The sequence below is a fragment of the Moschus berezovskii genome, chromosome X, assembly GCF_049115385.1.
Source record: "Moschus berezovskii isolate FMDL1 chromosome X, NW_MosBer_1.0, whole genome shotgun sequence".
Taxonomy (NCBI): Eukaryota; Metazoa; Chordata; class Mammalia; order Artiodactyla; family Moschidae; genus Moschus; species Moschus berezovskii.
The window spans coordinates 29,158,085-29,178,507 of record NC_142488.1 but is presented as its reverse complement, the minus strand read 5'-3'; the positions used below and the strand labels follow the sequence as shown (position 1 = coordinate 29,178,507).

At 39.6% G+C, this 20,423-nt stretch overlaps 1 protein-coding gene across 6 annotated transcripts in view; it reads left to right on the top strand.

Moving 5' to 3' along the window:
• The window catches only part of DMD (dystrophin), a 2,246,075-nt gene that overhangs the window by 2,014,571 nt on the left and 211,081 nt on the right, over window positions 1-20,423 (top strand). For all 6 annotated transcript variants that reach the window (XM_055393453.2, XM_055393450.2, XM_055393451.2 and 3 more), the window contains one exon: window positions 1,690-1,750. In XM_055393453.2, the coding sequence (XP_055249428.2) occupies window positions 1,690-1,750 (61 nt within the window). The remainder of the gene's footprint in view (window positions 1-1,689; window positions 1,751-20,423) is intronic.

The window sequence follows — 20,423 nt, the reverse complement described above, 5'->3', positions numbered from 1 at the left end:
AGAGAAGAATAGAAAAAGAAAGGGAGAGTTTGAAGGCAGGGACTACTTCCAAACAACAGATAAATGTCTTTTTCCTCCATATTAAAAATCTGTCCACCAAAATGAAAAAGCGTAATTAGCAGCTAAATACAGATTCATGTCTTATATCTGTTAAATTATAAATCGCCAAGGTACAAAGCAGCATGTCTGGTTGAAGGTTGGGTGATTTGAGCCCTCTATTACTCTATATAAAACAAGGAGTCTATAGTTTCATTAGCCTTAAATTGTCTGGCAGTGGGCAAAGTTTTATTAGAAGCTGTTCTTTCATATTATGCAGTGTAGTCAAGGATATATTAGCTTTGACGTTTTCTTACATCTCAATACACTGTGGACTGAATTTACTGTGAGACTAATTTAGAAGGGAGATTTTCATAGGAGGAAGTAATGGTCAACATCAGCTGTGCTTCAACTTATAAACAGGATGAAAATTCAGGGGAAAAATGGACATACACATAAAATTACTGGTTGTTAATAAGAACGCTTCTTGTATTTATATGCTTGATGCAATTCTATGTCTCAAAACTGGAGTTTCTTAAAACTCTGTTCAGGAGGAAGATTTTATTATTAAGGAAATGGTATAATGTCTCCTAACATGATCATTTTCTCTTAAAAAAGCCAAAAAACCCCATCATATTAAACCACACATAAAAGGTTGTTCAACTTTGAAAAAGAAAAAAAAAACAGCACAGCACTACAAGTTAAGCATTTAAAACACAGTTTAAAAGTGATTTATTTAGGGTCAATGCATGTTACAGGATGCTCGGGGCTGGTGTGTGGGGATGACCCAGAGGGAGGATAAAGGGAGGAGGGAGGTGGGAGGGGGGTTCAGGAAGGGGAACTCATGTACAACCGGGGCGGATTGATGTCAATGTATGGCAAAACCAACCAATATAATATTGTAAAATAATTAGCCTCCAATAAAAAAGCAAAAAATAGTGATTTATTTGAGTGATATACAATCAAGTTGTTATGAAACGAATTCCCAGTATGTGAAATTTAATTTCACCTGTAGGATCCATCACTCATCACCAAAGTTTTATTACACTCTAGTATCGGGTGCCATTCTCTCACTTGGGGTTATCTTTTCTAATCAGATCATGCTGGTCACCTGACATTTTTGAGGCACCAATTAAAACATGTCATCAGTAAATGAAATTAAATTCTGTTCAAACCAAATAAAGAGGAAAACTAGCTTATCAGAGTGATAAGTGGAATACCTTAGTGTCAATAACTTAGAATATAAATATATCATAGAGGGATGTTTCAGCTGCTAAACTAATAAAACCCAGTCAATCGAATAGTAAAAGATACTGCAAAACAGCAACAGGAAGTGTTATAAGAACAGCACCCAGTGGAGACACCTAAGGGAAAACCTGTACACATTCAGTTTCTTATCTGCTCTATAGGTATAGCAGTGGAATGTTTTTTGTGTGTTTTTTTCCTTTGCATTTATCTTTGTGCCTGAATGAGTTCAATTTCACTTATATCAGGACAGAAACTTCAGAACAGCACGTTAATCCGTCCTGTCTTCATGGGCAACTGAACAAACAGACCAATATCAGTGTAAAATTGTAATTCTGGAGATTAATGCTGTCTTTCTTGTTTGCCATGAACTTGACCTCTTTGCCTTTCTTTCCCCTCCTTTTTTAGCTTCTGTCCAGGGTCCCTGGGAGAGAGCCATCTCACCAAACAAAGTGCCCTACTATATCAAGTAAGTCAAAAACATCAAGTTCTTAAAGAGGCATGTATTTTGGCTAATATGTATATTCACAGATGAATTTATTTTTAAAACTCGACGTTAGCCTGGCCTACAATACCTAGTTCTTTCTTCCCCAAGGAAGCTTGGATAAGTAACTCATGCTACAGTGATCACTGAAAACTTGCTGATGCCGCAGGGAGGTACCTTTTGGAAAAGTCCAGTTAATGCAGCGTACATGTTATGGTTTGTGATTGGAGGTGGTGTGGATTTTGCGCAATAGAATAGAAACTGCCTATAATATTATAGAGAGTGGCAGTGAATACTTACAAGAACAATTTTATTTATTCAGGGATTTTTCCCACATTTCTTCTTTAGACAAAGATGGAAGGTGTCTGCAGCTATCTGTCCACAGACTGTTTTAGGTGAATAAATACTTGATGTACCCAAAGGCAGGCAGTAATAGTTCTGGATTTGTGGAGCTGAGGTGTTCATTCTCAACACATAGCACTCGGCATTTTTCACATAACAACAACAAAAATGATATTGTTTTCAGGGGCCATTTATGTCAGTCAAAGGCATACAGGTTCTTAGAAGCACCTTCTGCAAGATGCTGTATGAAATACAAATTATGATACATTGGGTTGCCATGAAAGAGAGAGGAGAGAGAGTATTGAGTTATTATGGTACCTTAACAGTTACTCATCAGTTGTGTAACTGAGTCCAGCTTAAATTTAAGTTTCGGTCAGCTACCTCAACAACAATTTAAATAAATCAGATTCACGAAATAGTCTGCAATACCAACTTAAGTCTTTGAACTTGCTTCTACTATCTGTCTGACTAAAAATGTGAAATGTTTTTCCATCTTTTCAGCCTGCCATCTTTTATCGAGTCTGTTTTTATTCTTCCACTGCCCATAAATCCTTCATAATTCAGTTCTCAAGCAATAAGGGCAGTCCTAGATCTTCATTACTATAGTTCTCAAGAAATTGGATTTCATGCCTCAATTTTGTTAACTCAGAAGAATGGGATTGAGGGGATGTTTTTGGCTCCTCAAGGAGAGCTATATCCTTTAGGAAAGGTGGTCTTACTAAATTTTTCCAGACAGGGTTTCTCTCACTTTAAAAATTCTACTTCAGTGTGTTTTGATCCTACTTGCTAATTTTCCAATTTCAAATTAGATTTTATTATTTTTGTTGTATATAATTATTTAGTCACTCTAAAGTACATGGTTTAATACCTATTTAAAATCACCCATTCTCTTAAATAACATACTGATTTTTAGACATGAACTGTATTGCTTTATATGCACTATATATTTTGTGGAACCATTTTATTCAAATTCTTCCTAGTCTTCTACATCAGTGTCTTCTTCATCACAAATTTCCATTTCTGACTAAGACCTTCTCTTTTTTCAATCCATTTCTAAAATTCTCACTTTATCCAATTCCTTTATGAGCTAAAATAAAAACTCCTTTTGTGGCCCAGATGTTAGGATCACCTGAGAGTCTGAGACATCTTTAAGCCATCATTCTCTAAATTGTTACCTATTTGGGGTTCATTAAGTGTCTCCTGGGATTCCTAGAGTACCCTCCTCATCCCACTGTCCTTTCCCTAAATATGTATCCTCTCCCTGATGTTTCATTTCCTTTGAAAGATCCCAGCACAGTGGAAATGAATTCGGTCCAAAAAAAACTGAAAAGAAAACGAATTCCAGAAAAGCTATAATTCCTCCCTGTATCTTAGACTCTTACTGCTCCTCAATAGGATCAGAGGACAGCCACTCTCTATTTTTCTTCCTGTTTGTCCAGAGCTCCTTCACCAACTTGAAGATTATGGTGGCGATTTTGGGAGGGGCACAGATCTGGGAATAAGAAAACTTGACTTCTGGTCCTGACTCTGTGATTACTTGATTGTATGGCCTAGGGCAAGTCACTTCACCTGCACAAGGCTTGGTTTCTCATTTCTCAAATGAAGAGTTGGGCTAGATGACATCTAAGCTCCTTTGTAACTCTAGGAATCAAAGTGTGTGACTGGTTCCATGGTCTTGTCTAAATTCAAAACCTTTAAGATCTCAGCCTTCTTTCTCAAGAAGTTTAATCTTTATTTAAAAAAATATTTTTTCATTATTAACAGAATATAAATTCCAAGTTTTAAAAATAACACAGAAATCCTATTTTTCCACTGTGAATTAGCTTCACATATGCCCTCTCAGTCCACTCCAGTTTCTCCAGGTACCTAAGGAGCTTTTGTCTTGGTGTTTAATTTAGAACTACTATTCTTCCTAGTTTAATGGTAAGAAATATAGAACAATAGACAGGAAAATGAGCAGAGAGGTGAGTATGGAAACCTTAAAAGCCTCTGAAGTGATCAGTCCCTTGGAATGAAGAATCACCGAATTTCTCAAAGATGTCCCTGAAACTTTACAGAGATCAATTCTCTGTACAATTATTATCTCCTTGAAATTAGAGATTGTGCAGTTTCTCAAATATACTCTTAAAATGTTAAGCCATAATATAGGGAGAACACATGTTCAGAACATTGTCCATAAACAGATTATTGATGTCCTTTGTGATTTATTATTGCACATTACTACTCTCTAAAATATTCTGCTTATACCAAATGACTTTGTACAAGATCTAGTGGACCTCATGCCCTGGCAGATGCCATTCATAGTTTGGGATACCTTATTGGTCCACAAATAACAATAATGATAGTTCAGTTCAGTTCAGTTCAGTTCAACCAGCTCCCATTTGTCCTCGTCTTATCTGTCTTGACTTCCATGCAAGAGTTTTTAACCACGTATGTCCAGCTGCAGAAACAAATGTTTCCTCTGGATATTTTTTAATGCTACATAATAGTTCCTTTTCAATGCTGAAATAAACTGATCATCCACATAACAAGAAGTTTCTATACCAGTAGCACAGTTCCAGTTAGTTGCTGAGTCGACCACTCATCCTTGAGATTGTAACATCTTCTGCTCTAGATAGCCGATCAACTAACGTTTACGCCTGCATCCTAACACTGGCTTTTCATATGATGCTAAGAACCTTGATTTTGAAACTTCAAACTACATGTTTGTCTAGTTTATTAGTCCACAGCGTACATCATTGTTACAGTCTTCATTTTCCCTTCCCCTTGGGGCTCTTCTACTCCTGCCAGCCTCTCTTTCAGGTTATTTGATTACAGCTTTCATTGCCACTGAAAAAATAATCACCAACAATGTTCAACCTGTTATGACTGCCTTTTCCACTCTCTGCCATTTTGTAGTTTTTTGGCCTACTGTCAAACTCATGAAAATTTCAATATAATAGCCTTTAACCAGCTGCTGCATTCTGTTAGAATTTCATTCACCTTTTTATGTTGCACACTCCCATATGGGTAAGCCACGCGGAGCCAAGAGCTGGGACTCTCTCTTGCTTTCTTAATGAGTTAGAAAACTATTTTTCTGTGTTCTGGACTGTCAAAAGCATTTAGGAATCCCACACTTGCATGCAACATGTTTTTGCATAGATGACATAATAAGAGCATACGAAATCTCACACTGGGTCAGACCCACGGGGCGACTAGCCCAGAAGTGTGACCCACATGCAAACAATAATAGCTGTGTTGTTGATTAACCTAGTAATTTTCATTTCAAAAATATCAGGATGCATCATGACTATTTCTTACAATGCAGTGTGCAATCTATTGGCAGTGGTTTCTTAAACTTTTCCCATTCTCTCCTTCAGTCCTGTCTTAGAAATAAGAAGTTCTATAAACTTACTGATTTCTCTATAAATAAAGATGTACTTCAGTTTCTCTTTAATTTACACCCCTTAACCTCAAGGGGCGGCCCCAATTAAGTGCTATGAAATTCACTGACTACAATTCAATTTACCCAGAGTCGACTTTTAATCTCACATCCCCTCACTACCTCCTTTTCATTTTCATCTTCGCAGTCTGAAAGTCTAATCCTTTTTAGGTTTTAAGTCTTCTCTTGAATGAAAGATAAGCATTTCCCTTGATCATCTTAGCTGTTTTTCCCTGGATCTTCTCCAGCTCTGTTATATCTTCCTTGGGGTGTCATGACTGGAATGGCCCAAATATTGGTTATTAAATTTGTTAGCATCGTCTCTAGTCTCTGTTCACTCATGAAGAAAGTAAATGCTGTTCACAGTCTCCCATTGATGCACGCATGGAGAAACCAATTGAGGTCATACCCGTTCTACATATATTACTTCTAGCAGAAAGTTGGTTTGTGGCTACTTATGTGTAATACCAAATCAAGTGTTTGACCTTTTATTTCTGCCAGCTGTCTCTTAGGAAGGATTTGATTTTTAGACAAACTGGTCCTTTCCTTCTGCAAAGACGCTGTGGTTGCTAAATATCGGGAGGCATTCAGTAATGAAGCTTGGGAGAAACCTGCTGACTCAGTCACCAGCAGTACATTGCATCAGGTTGCCTTTCTAAATATGTCTGAAGCACTTCACAAAAGCATGAAAAATGGGGTTCTGGGGAACATTTTTACTGTTCAGCTCTTTTTAACATACAATGTTCAAGAAACAACTCAGGTCTAAAGGAGTGTCTGTCTTTTCTTGCTAGTTATTTTGGATGTTGTCTACATTGCTGTGGATGTCTAATAACCTTGATCTATCCTCTCCATTCTCAATCCCAGGCATGTTTCTCCAGCCACCTGTTACATCTGAGTTGCTCATCACTTTCTGCTGGTTTCTGCTTAGCAAAATACGATATAAAACCTCCCTGGTTGAAGCTGACAGTCACTTCAGTCAGCATTTCTTACTGCTATTGCTGTGTCACTGCCAAATTGGCTGACTGGAGTTCTCACTCTCCTGTATTCCTATGGCTACCATCCCTGTGGTTCTACTAGAACAAGCATTTGATTCTCAGCATGAAATTTTGGCTATCAGGCTACACTTTTGCTGTTTGTGTCCTCTTGTATCCTGTTGATCTTTTTGCAGTTACACTGATGAATCTTGTTCTGATTTTTAGTACCCATGCTCCCTAACTCCAGTAGCTTCTGAGTTTTGACACCACCTCTATCTGTACCGTATTGCCTCAATTTCAATTTTCTGGGCAGTTATTCAGATTCCAACTATCTCCCATGTTTAAAGCATATCTTGCCCTCATTCTTGCTCCAGCTCCCTATTATTTGTGCCAGGAGTTGTTCTGCTTCAGGTTTTGGCTGAGTTTATTTGTTCCTCTGAATTGTTGACTTCTATTTCACTACTTAATGTTTATTTAGAGAGGGAGCAATAGTTAACTATGTCTCAGCTGTGACAGCAGTCAAGATGCTAAATATCTGTTGGTTAGAATGTGGAGGAAACACTTCTGATGAGACGGGTTCTTTAAGTCTTTATTGAATTTGTTGCAATATTGCTTGTATTTTATGTTTTGGTTTTTTGGTTGTGTCCTGTGGGATCTTAACTCCCTGACCAGAGATCAAACCTGCACCCCTTTTGTTAGATGACAAAGTTTTAACTACTGGATTGTCAGGGAAGTCCGGAGGTGGGCTCTTATTATTAAAAAAAAAACACTGGGTTATGATATCCAGCTAAGCAAACATTCCCCCATGTCTCATGCATGATACCTTACCATTCTAGAAATGCTTCGAATCTTCAGATGTTCAGTTTGAATGTTGGTTGGGATTGACAGAGGTGTCCTTAGTTTTTCTCAGAATATAGTTTGTGCTGTTTCTGGTCAAATCCTTCACATGTATATTTTTCTTCAAAATACACATTTTAGCAACTGACAAGACACTATGAGATGGGAGAAATAGTAGATAGACCAGGTATCAGAAGACTTGAAGTCTGATTTCAACTTTGCTGTTAACTAGCTATTTGACCAAAGGTGAATCACTTATCTTCTCTGAGTCTCAGTTTTTCCATCTGTCACCTGAAGAGGTTGAATCACATGATATCATATGTCATTTCCAGTCCTGACATTCCCTGATTTTATGAATGTTGACTTTGAAAGAGAAATTATTTATAATAGTTTCCAGAGGAGTGGAAATGAATCTTCATATCGCCCTTGAGGTTTCTTATTGCACCATCAATCTTAGCAGGATAGGAAGGACAAATAATGTGAAACTTTTTCCTTAACTGTTTAGCACCATTGATAATGAGAAGTGGATGTAATAGAGAATCAGCTGTCAGTCTTTGAGTATACTGGTGAGTATCTCTGGGTAATTAAATTTGTGGAATCGCTGCCAGAAGCCTGGTGCTCTGACTTTTCAAAAGGCATTGTACACAGAGATAACCCAGAGGTCAGTCTTCTCTGCTGTGCTTTCTCCTCCGCAGTTTGATGCTTCCGGAGGTCATATTAGCTGAGTTTCACTAAGCTTTTCAACCACAATGAAGGAACGGTCAGTAATGCATACTTGATGATATAATCTTGAAAACAGCTCGGCTTAAGATGGTAACTGAAAGAGAGTGCAGGAGATGCCATAGTGTCATATGGGGTGCTGATTCTGGCCTTTGGTTTTGTACATCTTGGTAGCTGCAGATGTTACTATCTTCTGTCTCATAAGGCTCACAAAAAAATCTAACATCTTTCCTTACAGTTCCATAAGCTGATACATAGAACCTCAACTGAGATAATAGAGTTCATGAGGATAGGTGCTGTGTGTCTTTTTCTAGCATAGTACCATGAAATTAAAAGACGCTTACTCCTTAGAAGGAAAGTTATAACCACCCCAGATAGTATATTAAAAAGCAGAGACATTACTTTGCCAACCAAGGTCCATCTAGTCAAGGCTATGGTTTTTCCCATGGTCATGTATGGATGTGAGAGTTGGACTGTGAAGAAAGCTGATCGCCGAAGAATTGATGCTTTTGAACTGTGGTGTTGGAGAAGACTCTTGAGAGTCCCTTGGACTGCAAGGAGATCCAACCAGTCCATTCTAAAGGAGATCAATCCAGAGTGTTCATTGGAAGGACTGATGCTAAAGCTGAAACTCCAATACTTTGGCCACCTCATGCGACGAGTTGACTCACTGGAAAAGACTCTGATGCTGGGAGGGATTGGGGGTGGGAAGAGAAGGGGACAGCAGAGAATGAGATGGCTGGATGGCATCACTGACTCTATGGACATGAGTTTGAGTGAACTCCGGGAGTTGGTGATGCACAGGGAGGCCTGGCGTGCTGTGATTCATGGGGTCGCAAAGAGTCAGACACGACTGAGCGACTGAACTGAACTGAACCTCACAGATAGCATGCGCTCAGCAGATATTAGAATGAATGAATAAACAAATACATACAAGAAGTTTCACATGCTTTCCGGTTTCCTGGCCCGATCCCTGGGTCGGAAAGAACCCCTGGAGAAGGAAATGGCAACCCACTCCAGTATTCTTGCCTGGAAAATCCCATGGACTGAGGAGCCTGGTAGGCTACAGTCCACGGGGCCGCAAAGAGTCGAACACGACTAAGCGACTTCACTTTCACTTTACTTTGAAAAAATCTTCAGATATCTGTGTGTCCATTTAGATCTACCACCCAAATGTGTCTCTCATATCCTCTAGTTTTGTTGTTGTTGTTTAGTCACTCAGTCATGTGCAAGTCTTTGTGACTTCATGAGCTGTAGCCCACTAGTCTTTTCTCTGTCCATGGAATTTCCCAGGCAAGAATACTGGAGTAGGTTGCCATTTCCTTCTCCAGGGGATCTCCCCGACCCCGGGACCCAACCCGAATCTCCTTCAGTGGCAGGCAGATTCTTTTTTTTTTTAATTTATTTATTTTACTTGGAGGATAATTACAATATTGTGATGGCTTTTGCCATACATCAGTATGAATCAGCTGGCCACAGGTATACATATGTCCCCTCCATCCTGAACCCCCTTCCCACCTCCCTCCCCACCCCATCCCTCTGGGTTGTCACAGAGCACCAGTTTGGATGCTCAGCTTCATACATCAGACTTAGCAGGCGGATTCTTTGCCACTGTGCCACCAGTTAATATTATTACAAAGTGTGCTGAGTCTTATATAGAGTACAGTCCATGGAATTCTCCAGTCCAGAATGCTGGAGTGGGTAGCCTATCTCTTCTCTAGCAGGTCTTCCTGACTCAGGAATCAAACCGGGGTCTCCTGCATTGCAGGTGGATTCTTTACCAGCTGAGCCACCAGGGAAGCCCTATAGAGTTTCTCAGGTCTCTTAAACCCAGTGCTTAGCAGACGATCCTTAGCTGAATGTCTGAATGGTACATACAAAATCCTGAGGTCTGGATTCTGCTCTGTTTTTAACACTGTGATTTGCAATACGACTTAGCCCACCTGATAATGCCTGAAATCATTCTGAGCTCTAGCTTACTTTGTTTCAGTAGAACTGGGGTCTTTTTGTTTTTCTTAAATGCCACTGATGATCATTCTTCAGGTTTTACAATGTTCAATAGAGCTTTAAAATTGATCAACCTCTGTGTTTCACTAAGCTTTTACTTTGGATTTACTTTTGGGGCTGGGATATAGTAGTCACTGAGTCTGAAGAGAATGATAGCAATGTTTTTATTTTACAGAAAAAAATCCTATAACATTCTGTGCCCTATGTAATGCTTAAAGGTGACAACATTTGTACATATGCACATATATACTGCAGCTAAAATACAGTGTTGTATACAGGTCAAAAATTCTGATATATTTCCCAGGTATTGTATTCCCCCTCACCTCATTCATGGCACCTTGGGGGATGTGAGAGTGTTCATGAAATATATTTAGGTCTCTTTCCCCACAAAAGAGGAATAAGTTATTTCAGCTGTTGCTTCATTTTCTTTTTCTAGTTTTGTGAAACACGTTCATTCTTCCATAGTTGTGTGGTAGAAAAGACCATGGGCTGTGGCCTCAAATAAACCTGCATTGGAAACCCAGCTTTATCATAATCTGACTCTGTGCCTAGTCAACCTCACACCCATTCTCCCTTCTGACACGTAGGGAATATGAATGAACTTCTCCAAAATGGAACTGAAGTCTCACTGACATCTAATAGATACTGAGCGCTGGGTTTTTAAGAAAATCTTACAGCTATGTTCAGTGTTAGCTATGTGTTTAGAATATTTTCTAGCACACAGATATCCTTGATCAAATTAGTCTATTTTCGTTCTTGGCGTTCCCATATAATTTGGGGTATCTGTACATTCCCAAACATTCCTGAGCCTCTCCTAGGCTCCTCTAATTGCTTCTTATCCTGTCCCCCTGGGAAGCCACATCCTGTTGGCCTTTACAAAGGTCAGCACCAGCCCAGACAGCATTTGAAAATAAGTGAATAACACTGAACCGCCTCTCCCCTTTGGATAATTTCCTTAGAGCATTAGTCCTTTGAACATTGACCTGGTTGCATAAAATGTCCCTTTCTCAGCGGGAAAACTCCAAATCCCATTCAGTCTTCCCCTCCCTCATTCCAGAGGACAGGGAGGAGGGCAGAGGGTAGGGGGAAGGAATGAGAATACTTCCTTCTGGAAGGTTGTCAGCACACACACACACACACACACACATAATTTCTTTTGAAAAATAAAATGAGTGCTTTGTATACATCAGTGCTGTCACCTTGCAATATTTTCACATCCTTGCACAAGAAAAGAAAAAAAAACTTCTCTGTTTTCAGCAGCCTGTAAAGCTCCTAAGAACAGGTCCTCTATGAGGCCCCTGTCCATATTCAATGATCATATCTCCTGTTATACCATGAATTGCCAGGTGGATGGAGCAGAGAAGCTTCCCTGCTCCTCCTGAAACTTTCAGTCGCTTTTTCTGTTTTTTTTTTCTCAGCGTATCCACATCTGTCCTGGTCCCCAAAGCTGTTGCAAGTCAGATAGTCAGTGCAGAGAATCATTTTTAACTTGCTTCTTTGCTATTTGGGGAATTTTTTTGTTGTGGTTTTGTTTCCTTTCGGTGTGCTCACTTTTTCTCCATCTTTTGCTTTCTACTAAGGGAGCATCTCATAGCTCTGGTCCATATGACCTCTGAGACAGGATGAAAAGCTAAGTGTAACATGTGCCTACTAAGTGCTAGAACTAGCTATTATCTTCCCATTTATGAGACTAACAACCCCAGTTAGTATCTAATAAAGAAGAAATAGCTGAGACTCAGAGAGACTAGTGGCTTTCTCAAGTCACAGTAATAAACACCCGGCTCTGTGCCCTTTCCACCAACCCTGTGACCTCAGTTGGCTTTGCCCCGCCTCGTGTCCAAACTAGGACCCCCACAGTCACTATCCTTACCCCCCACATGGATACTCTAGTGGATCAAAGTTGTTTGGAGTTCCTCACCTGGGTGGGAGTTAGTTGCCTCTCCCCCAATGGCAGGGACCAACTTAGCCAAGATTCTTGAGGATGCAGGTGGGGACCCATTTGGTAGGGGAAGTGTTGATAGTTGGGAGAAAAAAATTAATAAAAGAGTAGAGAATGGAGATTTATAATAACAATAATGACTAATACATTTCATCTGTTGTCCCCAGCTCTTTCAGCTTCCTAGTATTGTTGGTTGAAAACTGGCCCTTAGTGTAAGCAAGTGTGACCAGTCCTCCACTGTAGGGCCGCCATCTTGAAAATCACCAACACTATCCTACTAGTTCTTCCCTGAATCGTATTTCTTCCCTCGCTAATCAACTTCTGCCACTGTGCTCTTGCCAAGACCTAAGTTTCTCTATGCTGCTTTTGGCAATTCAGTTCAGTTCAGTTCAGTCACTCAGTCGTGTCCGACTCTTTGCGACCCCATGAATCACAGCACGCCAGGCCTCCCTGTGCTTTTGGCAATAAAGGGCCACAAAAAATGAAACGAAACCTGGCCAGCCATGATGTAAGCATTTGCTTGCCTCTGTGGAAGCTGAGAAAGTAGAGGATGTCTGAGTCACTTCCTGGCACTTCCATCAGGGCTTTGCGGAGATGCAAGTATGCAAGACAAGTAACCTAATGTTATAGATGCCACAGCATGTGTTGTTCCCCATACTCCCAATTCTAAGCCCTTTTGAAGGGTATCACAGGGTCAACTCAGATGGGCTAGGATAACTCTTTGGGAGGCTTTTTGACTCTTGAATTTGATACCATCCCCTCCTTCTGATAACAGAGTCTCCTCTTTGCCATAAATCCCAGGCCCACGGTTCTAGCCTTACAAGGCAAATATCCTATGGTTTTAAGTCCTGACTTCCCTAGACACTGAGCATTTGGTAGCCCCATGCATTACGTGTGGAAAATCTCACCTTACTGCAGAATGATTTCTCTTCTTTTTTATTATTATAACTATATGGTGGCTAACAAGTATTTCTTATGCTTTCTTTTGTAATGACTAAAGTCAGCAAATGACTTTGGGCAATTCATATGTTTTTGAGAGTAAAGAATAACTTGTATTTCCTGAAGATTAAGAAAAATGTCTATCTGAATATATAGAGTCACCCCGTACTAATCTATAAATGTGTGCTTTGTCAAATATAAGGCCAAGTTATTTCTCTTCACTCTAACTTATTTCAGTGCTACAAACTTTTCTGCCAAAAAACCATCAAATAATAGGGAAGAATGAACCCTAAATGGAACAGGAGGGGCCAAGCATAAGTATAGCAAAAGCTCAAAGTATAAGTATCTTTGTGTGCTTAGTCACTTAGTCATGTCCGACTCTTGTGACCCCATGGACTGTAGCCCACCAGGTTCCTCTGTCCATGGGATTCCCCAGGCAAGAATACTGGAGTGGGTTGCCATTTCCTTCTCCAGGGGATCTTCCCAACCCAGGGATTGAACCCAGGTCTCCTGCATTGCAGGCAGATTCTTAACCATCTGAGCTACCAGGGAAGCCTCAAGTATCTTTATAGCTAAAGCTAAAAGAAAAATTATGACCATTTTCCATCTATACCTATATGTCTGTGCATATTTATATACATACATATGTATATGTACAGAGAGAGAGAAGAAAGGAGGTGGAAGGAAAGGGAGAGAAGGAGGTAGAGAAGAAAAGAGTATTAACAGCAGGCCTGTAACTCATTCCCTATGAGATGAAGGGAGTGAATGACCTCAACTCAACAGACCTCCTTATAAACACGCTAATGACCGCCCAGACCTTCTTGTTAATCTTGTTAATGGCCCTTAACTAGCAGAAAGATACCTGAAAGTCCCTATCTATAAAATGTTTTTAGCAGGATATACCTGGTCTGGCTATTTTAGTTACTGTAAATAAACCTGAAATTTATGGCTTTATGAGTCATGACTGGATGGAAAGCAGGGCATGGTCACTAGAGCATTTCCCTATGTTTGTCATTAACAGATTATAAAATGGAAGCCTTTGGAGACGGAAATGGCTTCCTTTCAATTCACTATTTATGCATAAATGTTTTAAAAGCCTTTCTGTGAATATGAAACCAAAGCATATCATAATGTAAACGAATAGGGATATTTGGGTCATTGTATCTGATTATTTCAGGTTCCTCCAGGTGAAGAATGTTTTATCTGTGCCTGGTGTTTCCCTATAATCCTTTTAATCATTAGTAAAGATCAGTACTAGATAAAATCTGCACTTTATGTGAGCCCAGTTCTAAATTCAGCCCTTTATACTTACACAATGTGTACTTGTTTTAATTTAAAATTCTCTTTGCAATGAGAAAAAGGAAACGAAAGGAAAGAAAATAAATGGGTCCATGTGTTCTCCCTTATCATGTTGTCCCCAGTTCTAGGAAGTCAAATGCCTAAGAAAAGGTCAGGTTCAAGACTAGTGAGGGATATAACACTTACACATTCTATATAAAAATTATGTATATGGCATTTTTAAAAAATTACCTTAGAATCATTCTTTGAGACAGCAAGGACCTCTGTAACTACCTTCAAGCCATAAGTCATCTTTCCCATCTTTCCTGTTTAACTCTTGAAATATTTTTGTTAATTTTCAGATCCCTCTTCTCCCCAATTAAGCTGTAAACTCCTTGACAACACTTCTGTGTTAGGTATCTTTGCATCATCCTTTAGCACCTTATTACCTCACACATAACTTGAAAATAAATATTTAATATTTTTTTTGTTTGATTTGGGGGATTAAACACATCCTTGAGCACTTACCTCTGATCCTCATAGTCATTCTTATAAAGGAAGAGAGAAAACCAGATTAGGGGTGTTCCATATAATGTTTTTATTCCAGGTAATCTAACTGGAATTGTAGTTGATTAAATCATATTTGGGGAGCAATTTCAGCCATGAGTTCATTCATTTTCTGTGTTTCAGTCAGGTGAGAGCAGAGAGAAATACTTGATGGCATGGGATACCTGGTTGAACTGTCGAGAAATTGAACACCTTTGAAAGTTGCTGTTTTAGAGGAAGCATTTTCAAGTGAATATATTCCTTTCAAAGCTCCTTGCCAAAACTGCTGTGAGGATATTTCAGGAAAATGCCTTCAAATTCTGTTTCTGTCAAAACACACAAGCTACCTCAGGAGCTAAGGCTGTTCGGTGAATGCATGTAGCCTTATGTCTTAACAGTAAAAGATTTTGAAACAGGTTGGGATGAGATAGGTGGTAGAGTCTGAGAGAGACATTATGACAGAACCATAGCGGCATCCAATGGGAAAGAAAGACTTCAAGTGTGGAATTTAATTCTATTCAACCAGTCCTTTCCATTTCCTGGTAAATATTAGATGTCATTTTATTGTTGTTCTGTTGTTATTGAACTATTGTTGAACTATTATTGAACTATTGTTGTTCAGTCGCTAAGTCACATCCAACTCTGCCACCCTATGGACTACAGCACTCCAGGCTTCCCTGTCTTTCACCATGTCCCAGAGTTCGCTCAAAGTCATGTCCATTGAGCCAGTGATGCCATCCAACCATCTGATCTTCTCTTGCCCCCGTCTCCTCCTGCCCTCTATCTTTCCCAGCATCAGGGTCTTTTCCAGTGAGTCAGTGCTTCCCATCAGGTGGCCAAAGTATTGGAGCTTCAGCTTTAGCATTAGTCCTTCCAATGAACACCCAGGATTGATCTCCTTTAGAATGGACTGGTTGGATCTCCTTGCAGTCCAAGGGACTCTCAAGAGTCATTTATCAAGCATATGGAAAATAGATTAATTGCATAGGTGTCTAATGTTGATAAAAAGATAGCCAGGTTTTCTTTTCAAATAGAGCTTTGTTTTCTTTTGCGGGGCGGGGATGGGGGGAGTTGCTGTTGTTTGGGTAGGGGGATAAGTCATTGCATTATATCTTTTTAAATAGACTTTCTTGTCAAGAAACTTAGAGTTGTTTATCTAGCTCTTATTTCATATATGCATCTGCCAAGCCATTTCTGTTTTACTGTAAGCACTGCAGAGTAGCAAAAGTCATCCTAACTCTGCTCAGCCTCGTTCATCATCAACAAAATTGCCAATTATATTCCAAGTCCTTGAATGTATTGCTTGAGCAGAAGATATATAAGCTGAAAGGAAGCAGCTCAGTGTTGAGTTAAAAGTTTGATCTTTCCACACTGGCTGGTAGATTCAAAGCGTACTAATCTTTTTTTGAGTTGTGAACTGGAAAAAATTAATATGGAAGGATAGAGAAAACATGTTCCAACTACAAAGTCATTTTTCCCGAGAAGTTATCTGACTGTAACTGTAACTATAATTCAGGATGTATCAGAGCGCTCAGATATGGAACATTTTTTACAAAATTATAACCCAAAAATCCTGATAGCTAATAGAATGTAGAAAAATAGCACCGTCTGAAGGATCTGGGAGAGGCAGAGGCATACTGGATACTACCATCGGGCAATTTCGGTCACACCTTTACAATAGTTGCTGTGGCCCCCAATATATAGAATTAATTTCATAAAACACTGGGGAAAAATAAAATATTTGAAACTACTAACACTGAATAAGAACAGAGGAAAATAATCCCCCAGCACATTGATGCTGCTTTGGGGTAGCATGAATCCAGGCCAGCAACATTTTTATCCAAATAACATCTAGTTCTGTAGTGGACAAAAACCTCTTATCACCAAGTTTTATAAACAGCAAACTGAAGAAAAGTAGACTTAGGTTTATTGGATATACTTCTCAAAGACAGTAACTTTATTCAGAGTTTTATGCTTGATTATACCAACTTCTACTGAATTGACTCATAGTACTCTGTCAACTGAAGATTCTGTTTTTGCTTCTCCTTACCTACATATATGTATTCCAAAATAAAAATGGAGGCATGGGAAATGATTACAAAGATTATTAGTAGTGTGCACTGTAAGAAACAGATTATTGTTGTACAGGTTAATAATGCACCTGAGGAAATCTCTAGGAAATTGAATTTGGGATGTAAAACACCAAAGTAAGGTGGAGATGAAATAATAATAATCTGATAAGTTGTATTTAGGCCCAAGTGTCTAAAGATATAAATTCTCTGCGTGCATGAGTGCGTAGTTGTGTCCGACTCTTTGCAGCCCCACTAACTGTAGCCTGCCAGGCTCCTCTGTCCATGGGATTTTCTGGAGTGAATTGTAATTTCCTTCTCCAGAAGATCTTCCCAATCCAAGGATCAAGACTGCATCTCTTGCATCTCCTGCATTGGCAGGCAGATCCTTTACCACTGAGCTGCCTGGGAAGCCATAAATTCTATAGATGTTATAAGATAACATATATGCCCTTAAGTAATTGCAATGCACTTCGAACTTCATTATTCTGGGAAATGAGAGGTGTGAGTGATCCTGAACATAGTAGCATTGGTTTATAAACAATAAACCAATCAGAAAACATACAAGCCACTCTTAAGTGTCTAATAGAAACTATAAAGGTATAATTTAATCCTGTTATTTTTAAATTTGAAAACTAATTTGAAATAAACCTTAGTTGGGCAGGTCTTGATACTTTGAGTATTGCAGTAAATATGTTTCCGATTTCCAGGTTTCGTGTGTCCTTTACAAAGAAAGAAGAAAGTCCTTTAAATGCTTTAGCGCCTAACACTTCCTCTGCTAGTCTTTCTATGATGGTTCAAATTGTACAACCATGAATAACAACAAAAACCAAAGGCATTTTGGCAGACAACACACTCTGTTTTTTATTTTGTTTGCTTTTTTCAGTGTTTGTAATTTAAAGTATACTTATTGTCAAACTTTACTTTCAATTATATTGCAAATTAGCAAAGTATATCTCATTTGTAATCAAGAAGACTCTTGAAGTTGAGCCCTGAATACACTTTTCTGCAGCCTCAAAGAGGAAAACCTTTTTTTTTTTTTTTTTTTGGCTGCGCTGGTCATCTTTGCTATGCAGGGGCTTACTCTAGTTGCAATGCGCAGGTTTCTTGTTGCGGTGGTTTTTCTTGCTATGGAGCATGGGGCTCTAGGTGTGCGGGCTTCAGTAGTTGTGGTACATGAGCTTAGTTGCTCTGCGATATGTGGACTCTTCCCAAACCAGGGATTGAACTTGTGTCCCCTGAATTGACAGGTCAGTTCTTAACCACTGAGCCACCTGGGAAGTCCAAAGAGGAAAACTTCTGAAATACAAACACTGATAGTTCTCAATGCCCCCAGTAAAGTTTCTTGGAGGTGTTTTGCTTTTGTTATATTTTACACTAGTACCTTGTTATAGGACAAATTGAGACCACACTAGATTGGCAGGACATAATTGACTGCTGTGTGCATATACGTGGTGGAACATGTGCGAAGCAGGTGAAGAAACAGGACAGGCCAGAGTGGAAACAGAGAGACCAGTTAGGTGTGCAGAAAGCACTCGTGGTAGATTAGATCTAGAGAATGGTATCCACGGGGATCCTGAGAAGTGGTTGGAGGATACATACAAGATTGGAAACAATCAGCAGCTCTTGCTGATGCACAGGAGGTCAGGAGTCAGGGTAGGAGGGCAATGCAGATGTCTCCTGGGCTTTTGTCCGAAACAGGTACCTGATGGGGTGAACGAGTTTGGTAGGGAAAACAAGAGATCTGTCTTAGACACCATTGGCAGGAGGTGACTTGGAGGACTTTTAGTCTCATTAATACCCACTGGCCACTTTTCCCCCCTGGCAACAACAGGCAAACATATGATCTAAGCAAAAGAATAAGCTTGCCAACTAGACAGTCACTGTTCTGTATAGAAATTCTGGAAATGTCTAAGTTTAGACGTGTGAACCACATGAACCACAGCCCTGTCTAACTCAATGAAACTAAGCCATGCCATGTGGGGCCACCCAAGACGGGCGGGTCATGGTAGAGAGGTCTGACAGAATGTGGTCCACTGGAGAAGGGAATGGCAAACCACTTCAGTATACTTGCCTTGAGAACCCCATGAACAGTATCAAAAGGCAAAATGATAGGATACTGAAAGAGGAACTCCCCAGGTCGGTAGGTGCCCAGTATGCTACTGGAGATCAGTGGAGAAATAACTCCAGAAAGAATGAAGGATGGAGCCAAAGCAAAACCAATACCCAGTTGTGGATGTGACTGGTGATAGAAGCAAGGCCCGATGCTGTAAAGAGCAATATTGCATAGGAACATGGAATGTTAGGTCCATGAATCAAGGAAAATTGGAAGTGGTCAAACAGGAGATGGCAAGAGTGAACGTAGACATTCTAGGAATCAGTGAACTAAAATGGACTGGAATGGGTGAATTTAACTCAGATGACCATTAAATCTGTGGGCAGGAATCCCTTAGAACAAATGGAGTAGCCATCATCATCAACAAAAGAGTCCGAAATGCAGTACTTGGATGCAATCTTAAAAATGACAGAATGATCTCTGTTCATTTCCAAGGCAAACCATTCAATATTACAGTAATCCAAGCCTATGCCCCAACCAGTAATGCTGAAGAAGCCGAAGTTGAATGGTTCCATGAAGACCTACAAGACCTTTTAGAACGAACACCCCAAAAAGATGTCCTTTTCATTATAGGGGACTGGAATGCAAAAGTAGGAAGTCAAGAAACACCTGGAGTAACAGGAAAATTTGGCCTTGGAGCACGGAATGAAGCAGGGCAAAGGTTAATAGAGTTTTGCCAAGAGAACGCGCTGGTCATAGCAAACACCCTCTTCCAACAACACAAGAGAAGACTCTACACATGGACATCACCAGATGGTCAACACCGAAATCAGATTGATTATATTCTTTGCAGCCAAAGATGGAGAATCTCTATACAGTTAGCAAAAACAAGACCAGGAGCTGACTGTGGCTCAGATCATGAACTCCTTATTGCCAAATTCAGACTTAAATTGAAGAAAGTAGGGAAAACCACTAGACCATTCAGATATGACCTAAATCAAATCCCTTATGATTATACAGAGGAAGTGAGAAATAGATTTAAGGGACTAGATCTGATAGAAATAGATATAAGGGACTAGATCTGATAGAGTGCCTGATGAACTATGGAACTATGTTTGTGACATTGTACAGGAGACAGGGATCAAGACCATCCCCATGGAAAAGAAATGCAAAAAAGCAAAATGGCTGTCTGAGGAGGCCTTACAAATAGCTGTGAAAAGAAGAGAAGTGAAAAGCAAAGGAGAGAAGGAAAGATATAAGCATCTGAAATGTAGAGTTCCAAAGAATAGCAAGGAGAGATAAGAAAGCCTTCCTCAGCGATCAATGCAAAGAAATAGAGGAAAGCAACGGAATAGAAAAAACAAGAGATCTCTTCAAGAAAATTAGAGATACCAAGGGAACATTTCATGCAAAGATGGGCTCAATAAAGGACAGAAATGGTGTGAACCTAACAGAAGCAGAAGATATTAAGAAGAGGTGGCAAGAATACACAGAAGAACTGTACAAAAAAGATCTTCATGACGAAGATAA